This window comes from Petaurus breviceps, unplaced genomic scaffold, assembly GCF_028583685.1.
Source record: "Petaurus breviceps papuanus isolate PSGF00001 unplaced genomic scaffold, PetGlider_PUasm1.0 90903, whole genome shotgun sequence".
NCBI lineage: Eukaryota > Metazoa > Chordata > Mammalia > Diprotodontia > Petauridae > Petaurus > Petaurus breviceps.
In genome coordinates this window covers 15,453,925-15,478,386 of record NW_027187376.1, presented here as the reverse complement: position 1 = coordinate 15,478,386, position 24,462 = coordinate 15,453,925, and the positions used below count along the sequence as shown (strand labels likewise).

General features: G+C 37.0%; 1 protein-coding gene across 1 annotated transcript in view; it reads left to right on the top strand.

The window, feature by feature from the left end:
- The window catches only part of PARD3B (par-3 family cell polarity regulator beta), a 1,344,967-nt gene that overhangs the window by 1,107,282 nt on the left and 213,223 nt on the right, over positions 1 to 24,462 (top strand). Inside the window, exon 18 of the mRNA XM_069075096.1 lies at positions 15,229 to 15,339. Coding sequence (XP_068931197.1) covers positions 15,229 to 15,339 — 111 coding nt within the window. The remainder of the gene's footprint in view (positions 1 to 15,228; positions 15,340 to 24,462) is intronic.

Sequence of the window (24,462 nt, the reverse complement as noted above, 5' to 3'; positions counted from 1 at the left end):
ATTTAAACATTTGGTTTTTCCTTTCCCCATTTCATAATTCTTCTACCTGTTAACTATTCTGGTAAGTGCTTTCATAAAGTAGTATGTAGAAATTATTGGCTAAAATCATGATTTTATGTTTCCTAGGCATTTCCGTTTTCTATAGCACCTAAGACTCCATTATTACAAATAATTGAGAGTAAGCTATCTCTTTTGTGCTATCTCTTTGACTATCAAGGACCTCCTTTCATCTGGAAAAAGGGCCACTTTTCATCCTCCATAATTATCCTCCCTCCATATCCCTTCCTCATCAAATCAAAACTTCCATTCCCCTAATACCATTGACCTCTGGCAGAAGTTAGGAGAAAAGTATTCTGATTCCCCTAAGCTATGAATTACATACCCATACATATCTTGTCAGGGAAGAGTTTCAAAAGAGAAAGTTTGTTAACCTGAATGAGTCTAATTACTAAATTTTCAGACAGTGCACTAAAATGAAATAAAAAAAAATTCAAGCAGCCTGAGGGAGATAGTTCTGGGCAGGAGGAATTTCTTCTCCATAAACTTTAAATGGTACCTAGTGGTTGTAATATATAAATTTTAGCTCTGTGGGTTGGTACTTTTCCCTTCCCTTCTTCAGTGTAATGTCTAGCTCATTGAGATCACATAGTATTAACTGAAAAATAAATTTTAAACCAAGTTGCTACATATGAGAAACACCTACATGAACATGTATGTTGCTTAAGCAAATCTGATATATCAAAATACTAACGAAAAATAAATTAAAGGATAGTTATTCACTTTTTCAAATGATTCATCGTAGGAGCCTTCCTTAATGCATTTTTAAAAATGTTATAATTTCTTTCTTTTTAAACCTTAGTGATATTTAAAATGTGATCCAATGCAGCTTATTTGTGGCAATGGGGTCTCAGGTGCTATAGATAATAGAAATACCTAGGAAACATAAAATCATGATTTTAGCCAATAATTTCTACTTACTGCTTTGTAAAAAGCTCTTACCAGAATAGTTAACAGGTAAATGAATTGATTTTTTTGAACTACAGTTCTTCCCTTTGTATTCCTGATGAGGTACCAAAAGAATTATAAAATGGGGAAAGGAAAAACCAAATGTTTGAATGTCAAGCTAAATGAATCTCCACAAACACCACCACCCAAAAAAAGTTGATTCAATGTAAAATAGGAAGATTCTGCATATTTACGTAAATTCCTGTAGTAGAGTAATGGGACATTGAAGGGAAGGTGAAGAGATGTGGGTTCTATTTCCAATTCTGCCAATTTCTATGTTTGTTACCTTAATAATACCACTCCTCTGGGCCTCAGTATCCTTGTATACAAAATGGGAGTGGGGATTTGAACTGGAATGTCTCTAATTCAGTACTATTCCTGGACTGCTTTCCACCTTGCCAAAGCTTATTTTTGTCTTTTTGGAATTGATTTGTGACCATCATATTTGTCAAATGAAATAAATTCCTCATAGATCATGGCCCTTTTTGCTTGAAACTTGGACATAGGATCATATACAGGAGTCAATCCATTTGTCATTTTTGTGGTTGTGCTTGATTTGACAGCTATTGAAACTTATTGATAAGAAGTCATTGCTGCATTTCCCAAATGGCTCTGCTGAAAGAATCTTTGACACATGATGTAAATAAGGATTCCATGAGAAAATTTTATTGCTAGGGATATTTTTATCCTCTAAAAAGTTGTGTGAAATTACCTATGTATCTACAATACATATTCTATGTAGCAAATTTTAGTATGGAAATAAACTTAATTTATTCCAGTTTATTTCCAGACTCCTCTGACTAGCCCTTTATCTTAAGAATATTACAGATCCCCCTGTTCTATTTATATGTTCCATTACTATGGTTCAAATCCAACAGTGTTCCATGGCCAAATTAGTTTGGAAAACACTGCTTTACAGAATGTATGTACATCCCTCACTCTCCCTATCTAACATGCTTTCTCATTCTGTCTCCACAGTACCACTAAGCTATTTTTACTTGATAGAGAATAATTTACTAGCTAAAGCCATAAAGAGCAAAAGTGTGGCAGGTGCTAGAATATTACCTCTGCCTTTGATATCAGGATCTTTTCCATCTCTGATCTCCAAAGGCTTAAAAGAAATCTACATAGTTATAAAAAGGTGTTTGAAACATGGAAAAGACACAAGATGTAAATCGAGCGTTTACAATCTAGCATTTTTGGTGTCATTGTTGTTTTTATCATCTTCTGGGGACAAAATGGGGGGACTCATTTCATTTTAGATTCTTCACAGAGACTTCTTCTTCTGCCAAACATCATTATCACAGGGAGAGGCATTTTGAGATCACAGCCTCTGATCATTCAGCTATCCATTTAACTGCCATCTTTATACTGATGACTCCCAAATTTATTCTCTCTCACCTTGAACTTTCTCTCATCCTCCAGACTTATTACATGTCTGCACCTGGATGCCTCCTCAGTACCTCCAACTTAACATATTCAGAACCAAGCTTATTATTTTTCCCCAAAACCTCCTCTTCTTCTGACTCCATGGTTTCTGAGTTTCTGAGAAACCCTCATCAATTTCTTATCTCTGAACTGTTGATTTTATTTTTGCCTCTTCCCTCTCTGGCACTCTAGTACCTGATCAAATATCAAATCCAATCTATTCTTCTCCATGGTAACTTTCACATTTCTTCCTTCCTTGCTGTTTCCACTGCCACTTCACTAACACATGTCCTCATTATAACCCTCTTGAACTATTACAAGAGCCTCTTAGATCTTTCTGCCTCCACTCTACCCTCTCCTCTTCATTGTTTTATCTTTTGTACCACTTCCTGATTAATCTTTTATTTTTTTGCATAGAAATAGTCATGTTAGCCCTCTGGTAGATCCTTATTCTTATTCACTATCAAGTTAAGTTCAAACTAGGGGTCACTGTCAATTGAGTGAAGATAGGTAGATGAATGCAAGAAATGTTTGGGAGGTAAATTGATAAGATATGATAACCAATTGAATCTGGAAGGTGGAAGAAAAGGGAGAGTCATGAACGTGTCCAACGTTCTGAACTTGGGTTATTAGGAAGATAGTAGTTCCCCTAAACAAATAGGGAAGTTTGGGAAGTGGAAATGGGCAAGATGATAGATTCTATTTTGCACATTTTGAATTGGAAATGCTGAGAGATCATCCAAGTGGATTTGTCCTATAGATATTTGACACTTGGAAATGAATTCAGTAGAGAGATTAGAGCTGGATGTGTCATATGCATGGAGATGAAAAAGGAGCTGACGAGATCACCAAGAGGAGGAGTGTAGAGAGGGAAGAATAGCTGTCCCAGGACAAAACTTTGGAGCTACTCACACTTTAGATGACTCACGATCTAGCAAGATATATAAGAAGTGCAGTTAGGCATCTCAGAAAAGAATCAGGAGCGAGCAGTTTCGTGGAAATCAGTGAAGAGGGGAAGACAGTTTCCAGAAAGAAGAGGTTGATAGTGTCAATACAACAGAGAGGTCAAGGAGGAGAAGAACTGAGAAAAGATCATTGACGTGAACAGTTGATTAATCAATGATAAAAACCGAGAGTACAATTTCACTAGAGTGTTGGAGTCAGAAATCAGATTGAAAGGGCTGAGATGTGAGTGCATGGTGAGGTAACGATGGACAGTTTTTCCAAAGAGCTTGGCAGGAAAACAGCAAAGAGATACAGAATGATAGCTAGAGGGGATGGCAAGGCCAAGTGAGGGTTTCTTCCTCATAGTAACTGGGGTTGCCTGTTCAAGCTTGTAGAATAGATTCCCCAGACAAGACTATTCCAGGCTCAAGGTACTTTGTTAGGTCCACATTCCCACCGTAACCTGTGAGTATTGACCAATGCATTTTCCTTTAATAGTTACTCAGATGACATAATTAAAAGCTAAGGCATTTAAGGAAATAGTATGAGAAAAGTAAGTAATAAAGCATTTCCTAGGGCATGCTCTAGACATCATTTGTAAGAAGAGTAGCCACAGATAGGAAACATATACAGAGGAAGCATATGTGATCAAGACATATGTATGGAGATGAAACACATGCTTATAATTCTGGTCACCAGTGTCTTCTGGTATTGTTATTGTGCTGCCCCTGCTGGAATACTCCCCAGTGATCTCCACCAGGTGCATCGTCTCTGATATATATTGTTCTACTGCCTAGCTTTGCTCCAAGGGGCAGTTGGTGGTAGAATTTCTCTCTGTTTGCAGGTTCTGGCTTCAGCTGGAGTCCTCGTCTATGGTGATATCTCTTCCTCATGAGAAGAGTGGATTCTGCCATGCTCTTTTAGATTAAAGTCTTGAAATTTTCTCTACTCTTTCAGAAAAGCAGTAGCCTTTATATGAACAGCAACCTAGGGGGAAAAACCCTCCAGGCTTTTTTGTTAATTAAAGAGTGTTCTTTCTGTTCCATACAGAATTATGCCTAGAATGGGCTTTATTTTTTTAATCTTCAGCAGATCCTTTTTCCCAGCTACCAAGCTCTTCAGAATATAGAGAAGAATGTTTTCTTAACTAGGAAGAGGGTGCTCTGATTTAATCTGGTTTGTGAGCTCCTCTTCATAGATTACATAAATTCGTTAAATATCTCAATTTTTATGCTTCTTTGTTGGCTTGACTACAACTAGTAATTGAATGGAAAAAAATATTAAGCATTTACTATGTGCCAAGCACTATGCTAAGTGATGAAGATACTAAGGGAAAAAATGATGAGAATTCCTGCTTTCAAGGATACCACACTCTAATTTAGAGAGACAACTCATATAAAAGATTTCAGATAAAAAAACCCAAATCCTAGGTGTACAGAGACAAGGTGAATGGAAAGACCCAGGGTTCATTAGGATGTACCTGCAGATTGGATAGCAGGGCTCTGGAGAGCATAGTGGCAGGGCAGATGGTAAAGTCTGAAGGAGTACAGGATGCAGTGGCAGGGCAGTTGTAAGATATAATGGTCCTCCATTTCACTGGAAGGCATGTTATTCATCCAAGTGGTATAAAAAGCCAGTTATCCCTATCTACCTATGGGCTCTGACTGGCCTCTGATGGAGAATGTTCTGCTGATATGGCAGCTGGAATAGCGTCTGGGTTGGGTGGCCTCGAGGTGATGGGAGGAGGAGTAAAGGAGATGCAAAGAAAAGTGGCATCCTCTGACTGGTATTCTTCCCACCCAACTGTCCAGATGGTATCTAGTCAACCTCCACACTAGAGGTTTTTCTCCCAACTGACAGAGCCCAGGGCCCCCAAGTTCCTCAATTTCAAAATCACATCATCATTCCCATTCAGAGAATTTTGAAAAGGGGGCAGGGAATAGAGACAAAACAAAATTTAGGAAGCAAGGAATTTACCTTACCCTTACCTAGTCAAATTTCTAAAGCCTTGTCAAGCTCTTAGCTCCCTGACATCAGGATCGGGAAGACCTGGACTTAGGCAGTGATAGAACATGTTGTTGAGGAGCGGTTATGATTAATGGAGCAAAGTTCCAGAGGAGACTAAAGGAGGTGGGATCAAAGGCACAACTATTAGAATTATCCTTGGCTAAGAAAGGGATCATCCCTTTGTCAGGGCAAAGGAGGAGAGAATATTTCAAGATGTAGAGTTTTGAGTTATGGAAAGGAAGGGATGGAGAAGTTCATGAAAAAAAATTATTGTACCTTACTTAGCAGAGTAGGGTGGTTAGAATAGCTGCTTCAAGGGGCATGATAAGGAATAAAATACCATGGCTACAATGAGAATCCATTTGACATTAGATACCATGAATTTTCTGTAAACCCAATTGAAAGAGTTGTGTGACTTTCTTTGGTGATGGTCAGCAGCTAGAGAGGAGAGGAGAAGAGGGATGGTAGAGGTGACCCTGGGTTCACAACTAGGCAAGATGGTGGTATAATAAAGAAGTAAGGGAGTCAAAGGTAGAGAATTTTTCATATTTGAACTAGTATATATGAGATCAAGACCAAGGAGAAAAGTGAAACCAAAATAGGGGTGATGGATTAAAAAAACAGAAAGGAAAGGAGAAGCTGAAGGTCATGGTGAGGACAAGAAGATATTTAAGAGTGAGGCAAAAAAGAAAGATGGGACAGATTTTGCTCAGAGAGAAGAATTTCAGTGTTCTAATATAGTTATGCGTGATGCTAAGATCTAAAATCTGACTACTCCTCTGAGTGATTGAGGTAAAATGAAGATCATTAGATTTGAGGCTGATGAAATCTGAGGTCTAAGTATTCAAAGAGATGTCAGCCTTAATACTGAAGTCCTCAAGTATGAGGTGGGGGTTGAGGCAAAAAGAAAGACTGTGAGCCAGGTTGGAAATCTCTCAAGAGAGAATTCTCTAAATAATAGCAACAGAGTTCTGGACAGGGTTAATACCTGGATGGAATGGCCCTCAAAGTATATGAGGTTGCAGTGATGGGAAGTAGTAGAGAGCAAATTGATAATATAGACCCAAAATTATACTGATTTTTTTCTCATGGCCCTATGTGGCAAGAGTATGAGAAAAGAAATAGTCCGCACAGGAGATCCCAGACATATGGTATCTTCCTAGAAGGCCAAGTTTCTGTGAAGTTAAAAAAAAAGTGTGAGACAAAAAATGAAGGTTTTGTTAAAAGCCTGAGGAGGGGTTTCATAGGGCACAGTGGAAGAGTTGTACAGGAGAATACAGGGTATGGAGGAAGGCAACACTGAAACTGTGGGGAAGGCTACTGAGGGAGAAGGGTTTTCACCTTTATGAAAGCACAGTTTTGAAACACATGAATTACTGAAGTAGAAAGTGAGAGTTGATTTACCTTAGGGTGAAGATGGAGGACTTCACAATGTGAATGAGATGGAGTGCATCACTAGAATGTTTTTGAGAACACTGAGAAGCTAGGGTTGAGGGGGATGGGATGGGAGGACTACACCAGGCAGAAAGCTCAGAAACTTAAAGACAGCTCAGTGGTACAGTGGCTACAGCACTGAACCTTAGATCAGGGTGTCCTAAGTTCAGTTCTGGACTCAGGTACTTACTAGCCATATGACTCTGTGCAAGTCTCTTATCTCCTGTCAGTCTCAGTTTCCTCATCTATGGATTGTGAATGGTAATACCACCTACCTCCCATGTTTGTTGTAAAGCTAAAATTAGATATTTGTAAAGTCCTTTGCAATCAACTTCAACAACACATCATCATTATCACTTAAGAAGGGATTGCAATAGGGCAAAAAGTAGAGTGGAGGGGCAGCTAGGTTGGTTCAGTGAAAGTAGTGCCTCACCTGGAATCAGGAAGACTTATCTTACTGAGTTCACATCTGGCTTCAGACACTTACCAGTTGTGTGACCCTGGGCAAATCACTTAAGCCCATTTGCCTCAGTTTCCTCATTTGTAAAATGAGCTGGAGAAGAAATGGCAAACCATCCCAGTATCTCTTCCAAGAAAACTCTTAAATAGGATCATGAAGAGTCAGACACAACTAAAATAACTGAACAACAACCTTTCCTTTCTATTTTTATTTCTATCAGTGGACTTAGTGGTCTAGGTAGAGTATGTGACTCTAGTGGAGTAAAGAGACTTAGGTTTGAATCCTTACTCACACACTAACCAGCTTTCCCCCAGACACGTTATCTATGGATTTGACTCCATTGAGTCAAAGTGATTTTTTTAAATTTGTTTGTTTACTTTTAGTTTACAGGATTCAATTCCACAACTCCTTGAGTTTCACATTTTGCTCCCCCTCCCCTTCCCCCCATGGTGGCATATAGTCAAGTATACAATCTGTAAATACTTTCACATTATACATTAGTCAGGTTATAAAGACGGATTGTATCAGCTGGAATGAAAAATGGTAAAGAGGACATAAAACCAAATAAGAAAGGGAAAAAGATCAGGTATTTTGCTTCCATCTGGATATAAACTCAGTTCTTTCTAGTTCTTTCTCTGGATGGACACATTTCTCTCCATCATGAGTCTTTTGGGATTGACTTATATCACTCCATTGCTGAGAAGAGTCCAGTCTATCGAAGCTGGTCATCACACATACGTTGTGTCTGTAATTGAGTACAAATTTCTCCTGGTTCTACTCTTCTCACTTAGCATCAGTTTGTATAAGCCTCTCCAGGTAAATATGAAGTTCATCTGCTCCTCGTTTCTTATAGCACAATAGTATTCCATAACATGCATAGACCACAACTTGTTCAGCCATTCCCCAATTGATGGGCACCCCCTTAATTTCCAATTCTTTGCCACCACAAAAAGAGCTGCTATAAACATTTTTGTACATATGGGTCTTCCTCCCACTTCTATGATCTCTTTGGGATATAACCCTAGGAGTGGTATTGCTGGGTCAAAGGATATGAAATTATTTATAGCCCTTTGGGCATAATTCCAGATTGCTTTCAAGAAAGGCTGGATAAGTTCACAACTCCACCAGTAATGCATTAGTGTTCCAATTTGCCCACATCCTCTCCAGCATTTGTCATTTTCCTGTTTTGTCATCTTAGTCAATCTGACTGGTGAGATGTGGTACCTCAGAGTTGTTTTGATTTGCATTTCTCTAATCAATGGTGATTTAGAGCATTTCTTCTTGTGCTTATAGATATCTTTAATTTTTTTTCTCTAAAAATTGCCTGTTCATATACTTTGACCATTTATCAATTGGGGAATGACTTGTATTCTTATAAATTTGACTCAATTCTCTGTATATTTTAGAAGTGAGTCCTTTTTCAGAGACATAGGTCGTAAAGATACTTTCCCAATTTACATTGGCTTTGTTTGTACAGAAACTTTTCAATTTCATGTAATCAAAATTATCCATTTTACATTTTATAATGTTCTCTAATTCTTGTTTAGTCATAAAGTCTTTCCCTCTCCACAAATCTGACAGGTAAACTATTCCTTGTTTTCTGAGACTGCTTACAGTCTCAACCTTTATAACTAGATCATGCACCCATATGGTGTTAGATAATAGTCTATGCCCAGTTTCTGCCACACTATATTCCAGTTTTCCTGGCAGTTTTTGTCAAATAGTGAGTTCTTATCCCAAAAACTAGGATCTTGGGGTTTATCAAACAATAGATTACTATAGCCATTGACTTCTGAATCTCGTGTGCCTAATCTCTTCCATTGATCCACTCCTCTATTCCTCAGCCAGTACCAAGTAGTTTTGATGACTGCTGCTTTATAATACAGATTGAAATCTGATATAGCTAGTCAACCTTCCCTAACATTTCTTTTCATTAATCCCCTTGATATTCTGGACCACTTGTTCTTCCAAATGAATTTTGTTACTATTTTTTCTAGCTCTATGAAGTAGTTTTTTGGTAAGTGGATTGGTATGGCACTAAATATATAATTTAATTTAGGTAAAATTGTCCTTTTTATTATATTAGCTCAACCCAGCCACAAGCAATTGATATTTTTCCAATTAGTTAGATCTGATTTTATTTGTGTGAAAAGTGTTTTGTAGTTGTGGTCATATAGGTCCTGGGTTTGTTTTGGCAGGTAGATTCCCAAATATTTTATGATGTCTACAGTAACTTTAAATGGGATTTCCCTTTCTATCTCTTGCTGTTGGATTTCATTGAAGATATATAGGAATGCCAAGGATTTATGTGGGTTTATTTTATATCCTGCAACTTTGCCAAATTTATTTATTGTCTCAAGTAGTTTTTTACTTGATTCTTTAGGATTCTCTAAGCATATCATCCTATCATCTGCAAAGAGTGATAGCTTAATCTCTTCTTTGCCTAATTTGATTCCTTTGATTTCTTTTTCTTCTCTAATTGCTACTGCTAACATTTCTAGTACCAGATTGAATAAGAGGGGTGATAGTGGACACCCTTGTTTCACCCCTGATCTTATGGTAAGTGCTTCTAGGTTCTCCCCATTACATATAATACTTGCTGATGGCTTTAAATAGATGCTACCTATAATTTTAAGGAAGGCTCCATTTATTCCTATACTTTCTAATGTTTTTAATAAGATTGGATGTTGTATTTTGTCAAAAGCCTTTTCTGCATCTATTGAGATGATTATGTGGTTTCTGCTAGTTTTATTGTTGATATGATCAATTATACTGATGGTCTTCCTAATATTAAACCATCCTTGCATTCCTGGAATAAATCCTATCTGATCAAAGTGTATTATTTTTGAGATAAGTTGCTGTAGTCTTTTTGCTAATATTTTATTTAGAATTTTTACATCTATATTCATGAGGGAGATTGGTCTATAATTTCCTTTCTCTGTTTTATCTCTTCCTGATTTAGGTATCAGTACCATATTTGTGTCATAAAAAGAATTTGATAGAACTCCTTCTTTACTAATTTTCCCAAATAGTTTGTAGAGTATTGGAATCAATTCTTCTTTAAATTTTGATAGAATTCACCAGTAAATCCATCTGGCCCTGCAGATTTTTTCCTAGGGAGTTGACTGATGGTTTGTTCAATTTCTTTTTCTGAGATGGGATTATTTAAGTGATTTACTTCCTCTTTGGTTAATATGGGCAACTTGTATTTTTGTAAATATTCATCCATTTCCCTAAGATTGTTGAATTTATGTGCATACAATTGGGAAAAATAATTCCTAATTATTGTTTTGATTTCCTCTTCATTGGAGATAGATTCACCCTTTTCATTTTTGATACTCATAATTTGGTTTTCTTCTTTCTTTTTTTATCATGTTGACTAAGGGTCTATCAATTTTGTTGGGTTTTTTTTCATAAAATCAGCACTTAGTTTTATTAATTAATTCAATAGTTTTCTTAATTTCAATTTTATTAATCTATCCTTTGGTTTTCAATATTTCTAATTTAGTATTTAATTGGGCATTTTGAATTTGTTCTTTTTCTAGGTTTTTCAATTGCATGCCCAATTTGTTTTCCTCCCTTTTCTCTAATTTAATTATGTATGCACTCAGGGATATAAAACTTCCCCTAAGAACTGCCTTTAATGCATCCCACAAATTTTGGTATGTTGTCTCATTATTATCATTCTCTTGAAAGAAATTACTGATTGTTCTATGATTTCTTGTTTGACCCACTCATTCTTTAGGATTAAACTGTTTAATTTCCAATTAGTTTTTAGTCTGTCTTTCCATGGCCCTTTATTGCATATAATTTCTATTGCATCATGATCTGAGAAGGATGCATTTAATATTTCTGCCTTACTGCATAGAATTGTGAGGTTTGTATGCTCTAGAACATGGTCAGTTTTTGAGTATGTGCCATGAACCACTGAGAAGCGGTTTTTATCCCCATTCAGTTTTCTCCAGAGATCTATCATACCTATCCTCTCTAAAATTCTGTTCACCTCCTTAACTTCTTTCTTGTTTATTTTGAGGTTGGATTTATCAAGTTCAGAGAGGGGGAGATTAAGGTCTCTCACTCGTATAGTTTTGCTATCTATTTCTTTCTCTAATTCCTTTACCTTCTCCTCTAGGAATTTGGATGCTATACCACTTGGTGCATATATGTTAAGTAATGATATTGTTTCATTCTCGATGGTGCCTTTTAACAGGATATAGTTTCCTTCCTTATCTCTTTTAATTAGGTCGATTTTTGTTTTTGCTTTATCTGAGATAAGGATTGCTCCCCCTGCTTTTTTTACTTTAGCTGAGGCATGATATATTTTACTCCAACCTTTTACCTTTACCCTGTGTGTATCCCTCTGTTTCAGATGTGTTTCTTGTAAACAGCATATTGTAGGATTATGATTTCTAATCCATTCTGCTAACCATCTCCGTTTTATGGGAGAGTTCATTCCATTCACATTTACAGTTATGATTGTTCTGTTTCTTTCCCTCTATCCTATTCCCTCCCCTGTTAATGCTCATACTTTCCCCCTTCTCCCTTCCCCACCCTTAATAGTTTTCCTTTTGACCACCGCCTCCCTCAGTATTCCCTTATCAACCCCCTTGCCTTTTTCTCCCCTTCCCCCTTACTTCTTCCCTCCCTAATAACCACCCCCCCCCTTTTATAGCCCTTTCCCCCTCCTACTCCCTGTAGGATATTTTTATACTTAATAAAGTATGTTATTTCTTCTTCACACCAAGAGTGACAGGAACAAATCTCATGTGAAGCTCCTCTCCCTCCCCTCTTTCCCTCTAAAATGATACTTTTTGTGTTTCTTCTCCATAGAGTCCTATGCTTAAGTGGTCGTTATTCCCTCCTTGCACCAGAACCAATGAGGGAAAATCTCATATGATTCTCATCTCCCTCCCTTCTTTTCCTCTGCTATACTGTTTTTATGCCTCTTTGTGTGGCATAATTTACCCTTTTCTACTTCATTCATTCCTCTTCTTCCATTGCAGTCCCTTTGTAGCTCTTAATAAGATTTTTTTTAATCGTCATTTTGTGTATTTTATACTCATACCCTCTACTTGTCTATAAACAGTTTGCTCTTATTAAATAGCAGGGTGTGTGTGCGTGTGTGTGTGTGTGTGTGTGTGTGTGTTTACCTTGTTTACCTTTCTATGTCACTCTCACATCTTGTAATTGAAGGTTGAATTTTCCAATGAGCTCTGGCTTTTTCATCAGGAAGGTCTGGAACTCTGTTATATCATTGAATGACCATCTCTTTGCCTGGAATAATATGCTCAGTATTGCTGGGTATGTAATCCTTGGTTGTAACCCAAGCTCTTTTGCCTTGTGAAAAATTGTATTCCTCTGCCTCCGATCTTTCATTGTAGAGGCTACCAAATCCTGTGTAATCCTCACTGTGGACCCTCAATATTTGAATTGTTTCTTTCTGGCCGCTTGAAGTATTTTCTCTTTTACCTGGTAGTTCTGGAGTTTGGCCACAACATTTCGAGGACTTTTCAGTTTGGGATCTCTTTCAGCAGGTGTCCCTCCGGTGGATTCTCTCAGTTTCTATTTTACCCTCAGGTTCTAGTACCTCAGGGCAATTTTCCTTAATGAGCTCTTGGAGAATGTTGTCCTGGCTCATTTTTTCATCATGATTTTCTGGTAGGCCTATGATTCTCAGATTATCTCTCCTGGATCTGTTTTCCTGGTCAATTATTTTTCCATTGAGGTATTTTACCTCTTTTTCTAATTTTTCATTCTTGTTGTTTTGTTTGACTAATTCTTGGCTCCTCATAGAGTTATTTGTTTCAATTTGGTTGATTCTAGTTTTTAGCAAATCATTGTCCTTGGTTAATTTTTGGAGCTCCTTTTCCATATCATACACTTTTCTTTTTAGAGAGATGTTTTCTTCATTATAACGTTTTTCTAATTCTACAATTTTGGTTTTGAGAGAATTATTCATTTTGTCTTCTATCTCTCTCATTTGGTTTTCAAAGTTCTCTTTGATCTCATCTAGGAGAGCCTTCTGTGCTTGGGACCTGTTCCCTGTTGATGTTTCAGCTGTGGGTGTGGAGTCCACATTGTCTCCCTCTGAGTTTGGTTCCTGGATAGTAGGACTCTAGAGGCTTTGTAGTCTGCTTTCTACCCATTTTGAGGCAGGGCCCTAGCCACGCCCCTCCTCTAGGGATCCCAAGCCTTTACTGTGGAGGGTTTTGCCCTGGGGCAATAGTTACTATGTTTTTTTTTTTGGGGGGGGGGTTGGAACAGGTGAGGTTCACTCTGTCATCCTGGTCTTTGGAGGTTCCGATAGGGGCTTTTTTTAAATTTCTGGGCTATGAAGTAGTAGCCCCAGGAATATTTGCTGTCCGGGACAGGGGCCCCTGCATTTGGTTCTTACCTTACTCTTTCCAGTCCCAGCTCTTTGGTAATAGGCCTGCTAGTAGCCCTTGTGGTTGGTGGGATGACTTGCACTCCCCCTCCCCCCAGTTAATCAGGCCTCCTCCGGGCTAGCCTCTGCTCCCCGCTAGCCTTCCAGGCCTGCGGTTTGCCTTCCCAGCCTGCCTCTGCAAGCCGCTTGCCTTCCCGGCCTGCCTCTCAAAGTGATTTTCTTAAAGTATAGTTCTGACTATGAAATCAGCTTCCCTATTGCCTCTAAAATCAAAGATAAAATACTCTGCCTGGTACTTAAAACCCTTGACAATCTGTCTCCTTCCTACCTTTCCAGTCATCTTATACTTAACTCCAGTTCTGATCCAGCAACACCTACCTTCTTGCTTGTCCCTTTCACCTGACACTCGACTGTCCGCCATGCCTGGCTCACTCTCCTTCCTCACCTCTGCCTCCCAGCTTCTCTGACTTCCTTCGAGACAGCTCAGCTCTTACGCCATCTTCCACAGGATGCTTTTCTCACCCTCCCAATCCTCCCCTTTACCCCCAATTCCTTCTCTGAGATTGCTGTTGTTGTTCTTTAGTCATTTTCAGTCTTGTCCAACTCTTTGTCACTGCTTTTAGGGTTTTCTTGGCAAAGATACTGGAGTGGTTTGCCATTTCCTTTTCCAGCTCATTTCAGAGATGAGGAAACAGGGTTAAGTGACTTGGCCAGCGTCACACAGCTAGTAAGTGTCTGAGGCCACATTTGAATTCAGCTCTTCTTGATTCCAGTCCTGGTACTCTATCCACAGCACCAGCTAACTGTCTCTGAGATTACCTTCCAATAAATACTATATGTCTTGTAAGTACATAATTATCTGCATGTAGTTTTTTTCCATAATAATATGAGTTAATTAAGGACAAGGATTGCTTTTGGCCTTTCATTGCTGTCTTCAGTTTTTAGCATGGTGCCTGGTACATAGTAAGTGCTATGTACTAAATATAATAATACATACTAAATGCTTATTGACTTTAAAATTAAATATTAATTTAATAAAAATTAAATATTAATTAAAATTTAAAAATTAAAATTAAATAGCCTAATTTAATTAATCTCTCATAGTCTCAGTCACCTCATCTATAAAATGGAAATAGTGACATTCACAGTATCATCATTGCTTCATGCATATGGCTACTCCTCTACATGGCTGAGATACACTAAAGATCAATAGATTTAAGGTTGATAAAGTGTGAGGTCTAAGTATTCAAGGGGATGTCAGTTTGCATATTGAAGTCCTCAAGTATGAGGGATTATGTGTTTATGTATGTACACACACATACATATATATTTTTTAAACCAACCTTCATGTTTTTGAGGAAAGTGTTTTTTAGACCTCAGAATGCTATATGAGTGAGTTATATCTGTTATTGATATGCTTTCATTGTCTGTAAAATGAACTTTCTAATACTATGGACCACTGTGCTTTAGCAAGAATCATTGTAGCTAAGAATAGCTATAAGGATAATGGGATTACTGCTAATCATCTCTTATCACTGCTCCTTCCCCCTTTGTGTTTTTACAGATTTGGGAAGAAAAAAGAGGATAAAGGTGGAAAAAATGAACAGAAGGGAAATCTAAAGCAAGGCATACTCCAAGAAGAAGAGCTAGAAAAAATGAAGGAAGAACGTGAAAGGTAAGTCCAAATCTAATTTTCCATACAGACATACCTTTTTGTGAAGGGAATCCATACAATATTATTGAATAGTGGTATCATTCTTTTTTTTTTCTTTTGCTCCAGTTCTATAATTCTCTTGGTTTAGGGAACTCCTGTTGTGGACATTCCATCCACAAATTGGCAATTATTGTGTGATTGATGCTTTCTGAGAGTTGCCTGGGGCACTGGAAGGCACTGATTTGCCCAGGATCAAACAACTAGTATATAACCAAGGCAGGGCTTGAACCCCCTTCTTCTAGATCCAAGGCTAGCCTTCATCCATCAAGTTGCATTACCTCTTCAAAATGTAAATGGCATCCAATCTTCCCCTATTACTTCTCCTGTGGAACTCAGTACTCCCTATTTTAATTTAACATGGTACATTCTTAGAAGCAGTCAACAAAGTTAGACAGTTTGCCTAAATGCAGAGAGACTCTTGAACTTTCAGAGATTCAGAGAGTTGGAAAAGATTTCTATCTTCTTATCCAACCATTAACGGATGGATGGATTTCCATCTAAAAAAATCCATAACAAGTATTCATCTAACATCCATTTGAATACAACCAGGAACAGGAAATTCATATTAGATATTCCATTCCTTTTCAGGTAGTTCTAACTATTGGTAAATTCTTCCTTATACTGACTTGAAATATGGTTTTTCATAACTTAAAAGAACTCAGAATCTAGAATTGAGGGAAGCAGTGAGATAAAGAAGATGGAGAGCTGCCAGAGAGTCAGAAAGGTTAGAGTTCAACTTTCCCAACTCTTCATGGCCCCATTGGAGGTTTTTTTTTTGGCAAAGATACTATCATCGTTTGCCATTCCTTTCTCAAGCTCATCTTACAGATGAGGAACTGAAGCAAGCAGGGTTAAGTGACTTACCCAGGGTAACACAGCTAGTAAGTGTCTGAGACCAGATTTGAACTCAGCAAGATGAGTATTTCTGACTCTAGGCCTGGTATTCTATCTCCTGCCCATACATATAAGAATGTATTGTGTACACACACACACACACTCTCTCTCTATTATTATTGTTGTTGTTAAAGATCATCTAGTTCAAGTCTCACAATGTCTTGCCCAGTATCACAAAGATATTATAGCACAGACCATGTCTTCTTATTACAAAGCTGTTGCTCTTTCAAATACACCATCAGACTGCCTCTCTAGGTCCCAATTCTGTTCTCTGGATTCTTCCAAAATATAATCTTATCCCTTTTCTACATGGAAGCCCTACAAATAGATAAAGACAACAAGTTGATTTGAATTCATTTTTAAAATTAAACTTTTTTCAGTTAAAAATCTTTTTTTTCTCATTCCCTCTTCTCTTCCTTCCCTCATTGAAAAAAAAAAGAGAGAGAAGCAAAATTTTTGTGACAAATATTCATAATCAAGTAAAACAAACTCCTGCATTGACCATATTCAGAAATATCTCTCATTATGTTGATCAGCTTTCTTTGGGCTTTCAAAGTTATTTGTCTTGGCAATGTTATTGTAAAGTAATATCTTGATTCTGTTCATTTCACTCTGCATCAGTTCATAGAAGGCTTCCCAGGTTTCTCTGAACCTATCCCTTTCTTCATTTTTTTTATGATAAGTTAGTATTTCCTTACATTGATTTACCATAATCGGTTCAGTCATTCTCCTATATATGGACACCTCCCTCTTTTCTAGTTCTTTGTCATCACAGAAAGAGCTACCATAAATATTTTTGTGCTTATGGGTCCTTTTCCTCTTTCTTTGATATCCTTGGGTATAGTCCATTTTAAAGGGGGGAAAAGAAGGAAACTAGCATTTATTAAGTACCTGTTCATTACAGGCACTGTGCTATGCATTTTAAAAAATATTTCATTTGATTCCCACAACAACCCTGGAAGGTAGGTACTTTTGTTTTAAAGCCAGTTGCCGTGTCAATCAACAGGTAGGCATTAAACACCAGAATTTGGTGGGTGTCAATGCAGTAACTATGAGGACAAAGCCAAGAAGATAAGTCGTTGTGATGATGTAAAAGGAAAATATAATTTTTCAGGATTTTCAATATGTTTTTAGAAAAACATTAGCCTCACATTCACTTACATTTTCATGTAAACCATGTTACTTATAATTCAGGCTGATTCCTGTTTTGACTCTATTAGCTATAGAAGATATTTGCTCAGATCCTAAGAAATGAGTTAATCAACATCAGGTTTCAGCTGATGATAGTGACCCTAAAATTACTCTTCTGTGTTGCTGATTTTTTCCACACTCTGGTGTGTCTTCTTTATGTTAAACCGCTGACTCCCAGTTTAGATACTGGCCATCTGAGAAGTATTCATCCTTCATTGTAAAGAGGCCAGTCTCTTTTATTAGGCTTCTGGCAAGCCAGGAAGTATAGAGCCCATCTGTTATAAGGACCAGTTTCGTTCACTGGCAGATCATAAGGAATGAACTCTTTTTTGAGGAATTAATGTTCCAGTTGAAAATGAGGTAATTGTCCTCCACTTTTCTTTGATATTAATGCCAGTACTTTGCTCAAGCAAAGGCCATATTTTAAAACAGTTAATTGAATATTCATACTTCCCTAGATGATTCTTTCATTTCACAGGTAAAGGAAGTCTGGAAAGAACTTTAAAAATGTGATGAAATTAGAAAATAATTTTAAATACTGAATTCAGTTTTCATAGCCTACCAAAACAGGGTCATTCATGCATGTGTGGCATTTATTGAGTGCCATGCACCGTACTAACTTTGGGGGAATCCAAAGACAAAAACAACAAAGGTGTGCCTTTGATAAGCTTATGATTCACTGGGGAGAAACAATGAATACACAAATAAGTAAAAACAAAATAAATGCATCATCTAGAATTAGAGAAGGCCCTACTACCTGGGAGATAGGGAGAGGTCTCTGGTAGGATGAGACACTGAAACGAGCAGGCCCTTTCCACTTGGCTTTGCCTTCCCTTAATTATTCTCTTCTATTTCCAAAAAGAAACATCTCTTGTGACATTGAGTATGGGTAGTGAGAAAGTCCGATCTGTTCATTCTGATTTCTTGGACACAGCTTTTTGGGATTATCTCCTATTAATCTTTGAGGCCCCTACTGTCTGTCACCTATTCCCGTTCAGATGGTTGACTTTATCAATATCGGAGTGGAAGTGGGGGAAGGAGGAGGGGGGACTTATTTAGTCCTTTCTAAGGTTTTGAAAGGTTGATAAGCTCAGTCACAGATTCAACAGAGCGGTTAAAAAGAAATCAAGGTCTTTGTATTGTTGTTGACTATCCACCTAAACAAAGTTGCCCCAAAGGCAGCAAAGATGGATTTTATCATGTATCCCAAGATTCAGTAATGTAAATGTAATGTAAAAAGTAATTCAGGCTAAGTTTGTAATGTATATATTGGCAAAGACGTCTGTGCAGCCAGGCCCTCGCACAGATCTGCCCATTTCTACGACTTCACTGGCTACAACTCTGTCTGCATCACAGGCCCCCTCATCTTCAGAAAGCTAAGCTTCCAATTGGTCTGCCAAAGTGCAGACTTCACATTTTTTTTCCAACTCGGTTCTTGCTTGGGGATGGAAAAAATCAGAGTGACTATAGAACAGCATGCCAGGTGGAAAATTGATAACCCATAAAATAAGGCAGGTAGTCTTTAAGTAAAAGATCATTTCCTTCCTGAATTTGCCTTTAGAAAATAGCAGCCCCAGGGAATTTTGTTCTCAAATGCTAGACTGTAAATTAACCCAGCCTGGCTATTTGGGCTTCTGCTTCAATTTTCTTTAAATATGACTGCTCAAAATATTCAAAGACCTGTCCTGTTAGCCTCCATCTGTACCACTTCCCAAATGTGAAAACATAAAACATACCTGATATGTGTTTCCCAGAGATACAACCATCCATTTCAGGTGCTGGTAGAAAAAAAAAGTCAGAGTAGCCAATTTTAGGCCTGGGTGCAAGAGGATTAATTTCAAGGACATTTCAACATCTCAGCAGCTGTGGGCCTCGGGTGGTAGTGGAGGCTAGGCTGATATGTGGTGCACATTTGGCTGGTTTCCAAGTACTGGAGTCTTATTTCGAGGATCTCCAGTGAAGACTATCTTCTTGATCAGTCCACAGTGAGCAAATTCACAACTCTTAAAAAACTCAACAAGCATGTTACTCCTTTAAGGCACTTCTATATTAAAAGAGAATGGGATAAGATTTTAATAAACTTCATAGAGCTTTTTTACAATATAATTTTAAATGCCTTTCTTAAACTGTCTCAAGAAAATTCACCATGGAATACCTAGAGATATTGCATTCTCTTTATGTCCTATATTTCCATGTATTGCATACTTGTTATATAATCAGTCTTCAAAGTCACTGATAGCAAAAGATATTTGAAGCCCTTAAAATATTTAACTGGCATAGACCTCACACCACCCCACTCCCCCCATATCCTTCCTTACCATTGTCATTTTGGGGGTTAGAAATTCAGACCAAAGAGAAAGAATATCATGTCTAGTACAAGGAGCAAAAATATTTTTGAGATGCAAAATATGTCTAGGACACTAGGATTAAACTTTTGCTTTTTTGTGTGAAAATTGCTAAGAGAGTTAATTGAGAAAACCATCATTTTCAATAGTCTGGCACCTTCAAGCAACTGTCTTTGGTAACCCCAATCTGCTACCCTTCTCATTCTGCTTGTATTCAAATTCTAGAGATAAAAGGAACTTCAAGAGGTCAACTAGTCAATCCCCTACCTAAAGCATAAACCTCTTTTACAGTAGCCCTCAGGAATGATCATTCAGGTAGTGTAGGTACTTTTGCATCACCTGTGATTAGAAATTCACTGCCTTGTAATGAAGCCCACCATGTTGCCCCAAAATCTTTTGTTGGAACAGAAGTTGAGAACTCAGTCTTACATGGAAACTCTGAAGTCCTAAGACCACTATCAAATGCTAATTCCAAGAAAAATGGATTACTTATTGAATGACAAAATACATTTCTTGGTACATATCTTTTTTTTAAAGTTTTGAGAGTTGTTTCTTTTTTATTAACTGATGGACTGATGTAATATATCACCTGTTCAATCCATGAGAACAAAGAAAACCCCAGCACTAAATAATTTTTTTTCCTGTATTTTTGTTTTAATGTGTCTTCTTGATCCATTTCTTTTTCCATATCTCATTCCCTAGGGTGTAAATGTTTAGATGTTACATGTGTATAACACATGTAGGAGAGACTAGGTAAGTATAAAAGCCAGTGGGAATATGGAATGTTCTCTAGTTTTTCCTGTCTGAATAATGGTTGCCATTAATAGATATTTCTACATAATAGAAGAATCTCATCCAAATTTCACCTTATATATCTACTAGTTATATGATTTTGGTCATGTTTTTAATATTTCTGCTCTAGGCAGTTCTTTCAAGAGTATAAGTTACAGAAAAGATTCAGACCTGCATTGGTAGAAGGAATTTCCTCAAAGAGAATTACCTATACATATGAAAGTATGGTTCTAATCCTTATCCCCCTACTTTGACTTAATTTACCTTTTCTATGTTTCTGCACAGGCCTACACACACCATTCTTATCCATAGATTTGAAGTCAAAATTTCACACCCAAGATGGTTTGGAAGGATTTTTAGCCTGCTTTGTGCTGCCCTGAGTTGCTGGCATATCCTTCCTGATCCGAGTCAAATAGTTCGTTGTACTAAGACTCCATTTTAAATAAGCCCATCATTTTGTTTCAGCTTCACTGAATCTGGCCATAATAAGACATTAGTGAGGGCCTACATCCGGAAGGACCCAGAAGGGGAAAGAGAGAAGTAAACGCTGAACCCACAGATTATTTCTCTAAGAATTTTTATGGAGCCGAAGTACATTTTCATTTTCAAAGTATCGGTAGTAAAGCCTGTCATTTCAGAATCTGAAAGCATGGGCTTCTTTTAACCAATTAGCAAAGACTGGAGACACTACTGCTTTTAACACAAGGTTTTGTTGTTGTTGTTTTTGACTTAAGTAACAGACAAGGAATCAGAGTAGAAAATAAGGAAATTACTTAAGTTTCCAACCTGAAAATGATCAAAATAACCAGACCAATGTATCAAATACTTAATTTTCTTTCACCTTTGCTTAAGCAGTGATAAGGCCTTTTCAAAAGTAAGTTAAACAAGTATTTGTTTAGAAATAACTATTTTCTCTGTGTTTGCATAGGTTTATTTTACTAAAGAATTTCCATTGAGACCAACAGCTGTCTTCCAATAGAGTTTGCCAGTCAAGACACTGGAATATCACTAAATAAAAGTTTCTTACTGATGTTAGTATGATTTTAATAGATAACAAATGACTTGTGCATATAACCTTTCCTGGTTTAGCATAAGTAGCTAGTTTATTCAATAATGCTTCTATGCATCTTATTGTCATTTTAGTTGGATAAACAATAGAATGAAAAAAAAAAGCTAGTACCTTTAGTTTTTGAGCTGAGAAATATAAAAACATATGGCTCTTGTTTTCAGCAAGAACCCAATGCCCAAGTGAGAGTGAATCTAAAATTTGGGAAAGTTAAATGGTTTCAGTTTCTGAATTCAAGGTTCTTAGTTTTCTTTACTTTTAGGAAGCTTTCCAAAAACTGCAGTGCGCTTCTCCCTTCCCTTATCAGCTGCTGTGCTTGTTGCCTATTCCCATAGTTTAAATCAATACATGTGTTTTTGATATTTGGCAAACCGAGATTTAATTCTGCAGCTGCAAGTTCCCCACATAAACGAAATGCATCTTACAGAAATAAAAACATTCAGAAACCATTTATAGATTGAGAATACTGGTGGGTGAAAATCTATTCCCAGCCTCTCAGCATTTTATTTAATTATGGGAGATTTTTATGTTACTGGAAATTGAAATGAAAACCAGAAAGGCTAGAGTTTGAGATTCCATCTAGGAGTTGTTCAGAAATAAGAAAATGAAGATTTTTATTTTATTCTAAGTCAAAATGTAAAAGAACTGTGTTCCTTTATGAATTAATATTTTCATCATAAACATGAATATACTACACATATATATAAATATGTGAAATGACCAAAGATTTCATAAACCCAGTGAAAGGGTTCTACTCTTTCCCTCTTTGAATTAGTAGTACAATTCTTACTAATTAATGATTTATCTAACTTTTTACATTGAATGAAATGATTGTAGATTCCCATGTTCCAACACATGATTATTTTTAAAGGATTAATTCAACATGACTGTACTCTTCATGGAAGAGTCCAGCCATTGTAGCCTAAGTTGAGCCTGTGGTTTTAGACAAAATAAAGTGCTGGACAGAATCCCAGTTTTAATAGTCCAAATTTATTATTGCCATTGAATCCTGATCAGATCATAGACTGGATTGTGTCCCAGTTTTTTAAATGCCCCAATTTATTACTGCCTTGGAATCCTGATGAGAATACACCTTGGTTAAGACTTTAGTTTAAAAATAATAATAAATAAATCCAGTTAATTACCTTTAGATTCTTCTTAGATCATCACAGTATGTAAGCTATGAAAAATATTACTAGGTGGCGTTGCTAAGGCCAAGGTCAGAGTTTCATTTTGTGCTGACTGAATGAAGTTATCAGGTTTCAGTTTCTCATAGGGCTAAAATTCTCACTGAATGGAAGGGTTGTTTTGCTAGATCCCAATGAATCCAAATTATATTAGTGTTAGATTGCCTATTGTGGCTTTCCTGAGAATGAGATTCAAAAACAAAAACAGAATTCTCAAGCAAAAGACTCAGAAGAGTGGAATTCCTTCTAGGGACCAGCTTCCTGGATCTCCCTCCGAATTTACCAGAAAAAAAAGATCAGGTTTTTTGAGGCAGAGGACCAAATCTATATATTTATTTACTTTTATATCACCATTCCTCCAGAGAGCTATGATAAACAATATAGTGTGTTCTGATAACCTGGTTTAGCTAAATACCTATACCCCAAAGGGAGGGTTTTCTTCTATCCCAATGCCCTAGCAGCACTTTGCATGAGCACAAATCCTTTTATGGCCCTTAAATCAATTTTAGATGTTCTGTAGGAGGCTACATGTCAACTGAGTCTGCCTGATACATAGCATGAATCATTTGACCAGCATTCTTTCCAGTGGCTATTTAGCCAAACTTCTGAGGCTAAAACCCACCATCTCTTGCAAAAATAGAAGAAAAAAAACCACCATCACAGGAAAAACTCCTTGGAGTAATAGAGTATGTGATTAAATGATACCATGATGTCATTGAAATCTATTAAAAATAAAGAACTCATTAGTTTAATGATGTATTTAAGTAAAACTATTTAGTATCGTTGAAAGTTATGCTGACTCAGCGATACATTGTTCGTGCTTGTCAATCACTGTTAAGGAAGAAGTCACCCAGTCTGCAGCTTTGTTTTAATTACTGTTCATCATGGCAATCTCTACTTGTTTGTACCTGGCAATTCTCACATACCTGCCACCTGGGGAGGAGCTGAGATGCAATGGTCCCTCCCCTTTCGCTGACCTGGACCTATCCAAATTGTCTTTATCGCATTATAAAAGTTATCAGTAAAAACTGACCCCATCTTGACTCCTGGCCGCTCTCCAGTGATCAGCCCATCAATGCGTTGCTACCTTGACATATTTTAATAAACTACTTTTCATTCTCTTTGTCCAAAGTTTGACTTCCATAATCAGGGCAAAAGCCAGAACAAAGAATTTTCCCTTTAACAGAATGTTTGAACGAAAGAAGATGTGGTAAAGAATTATAAACTATGATGACCCAGGCTATTTAGTTCTGTTCCCTGGTTTTCAATGACTTATTTTGTAAGCCAATCTAGGTAAAGACATGTTGAAATTTACATATATATATATATATACATATATATATATATATATAGGGAAATTAATTTTGTACCTTTCCTGCCATTCCTACAATTTGTCTAATGTAAGCAAAAAGAACATCGCTCCTTTTAAGTAATTGTTTAGTGTCTAGAGCTGGTTGGGTTTTAAATTTTTTTTAATTATTTTTATTTGTTTTTCTGACTTTGGACAAGTTACTTCATAATCCATATGCCCCATTTCCTTCCCATCATCTATGAAATAGGAATGGTAATTTCCATATGTCTCTATTTTATATTTATATTTACATTTCCC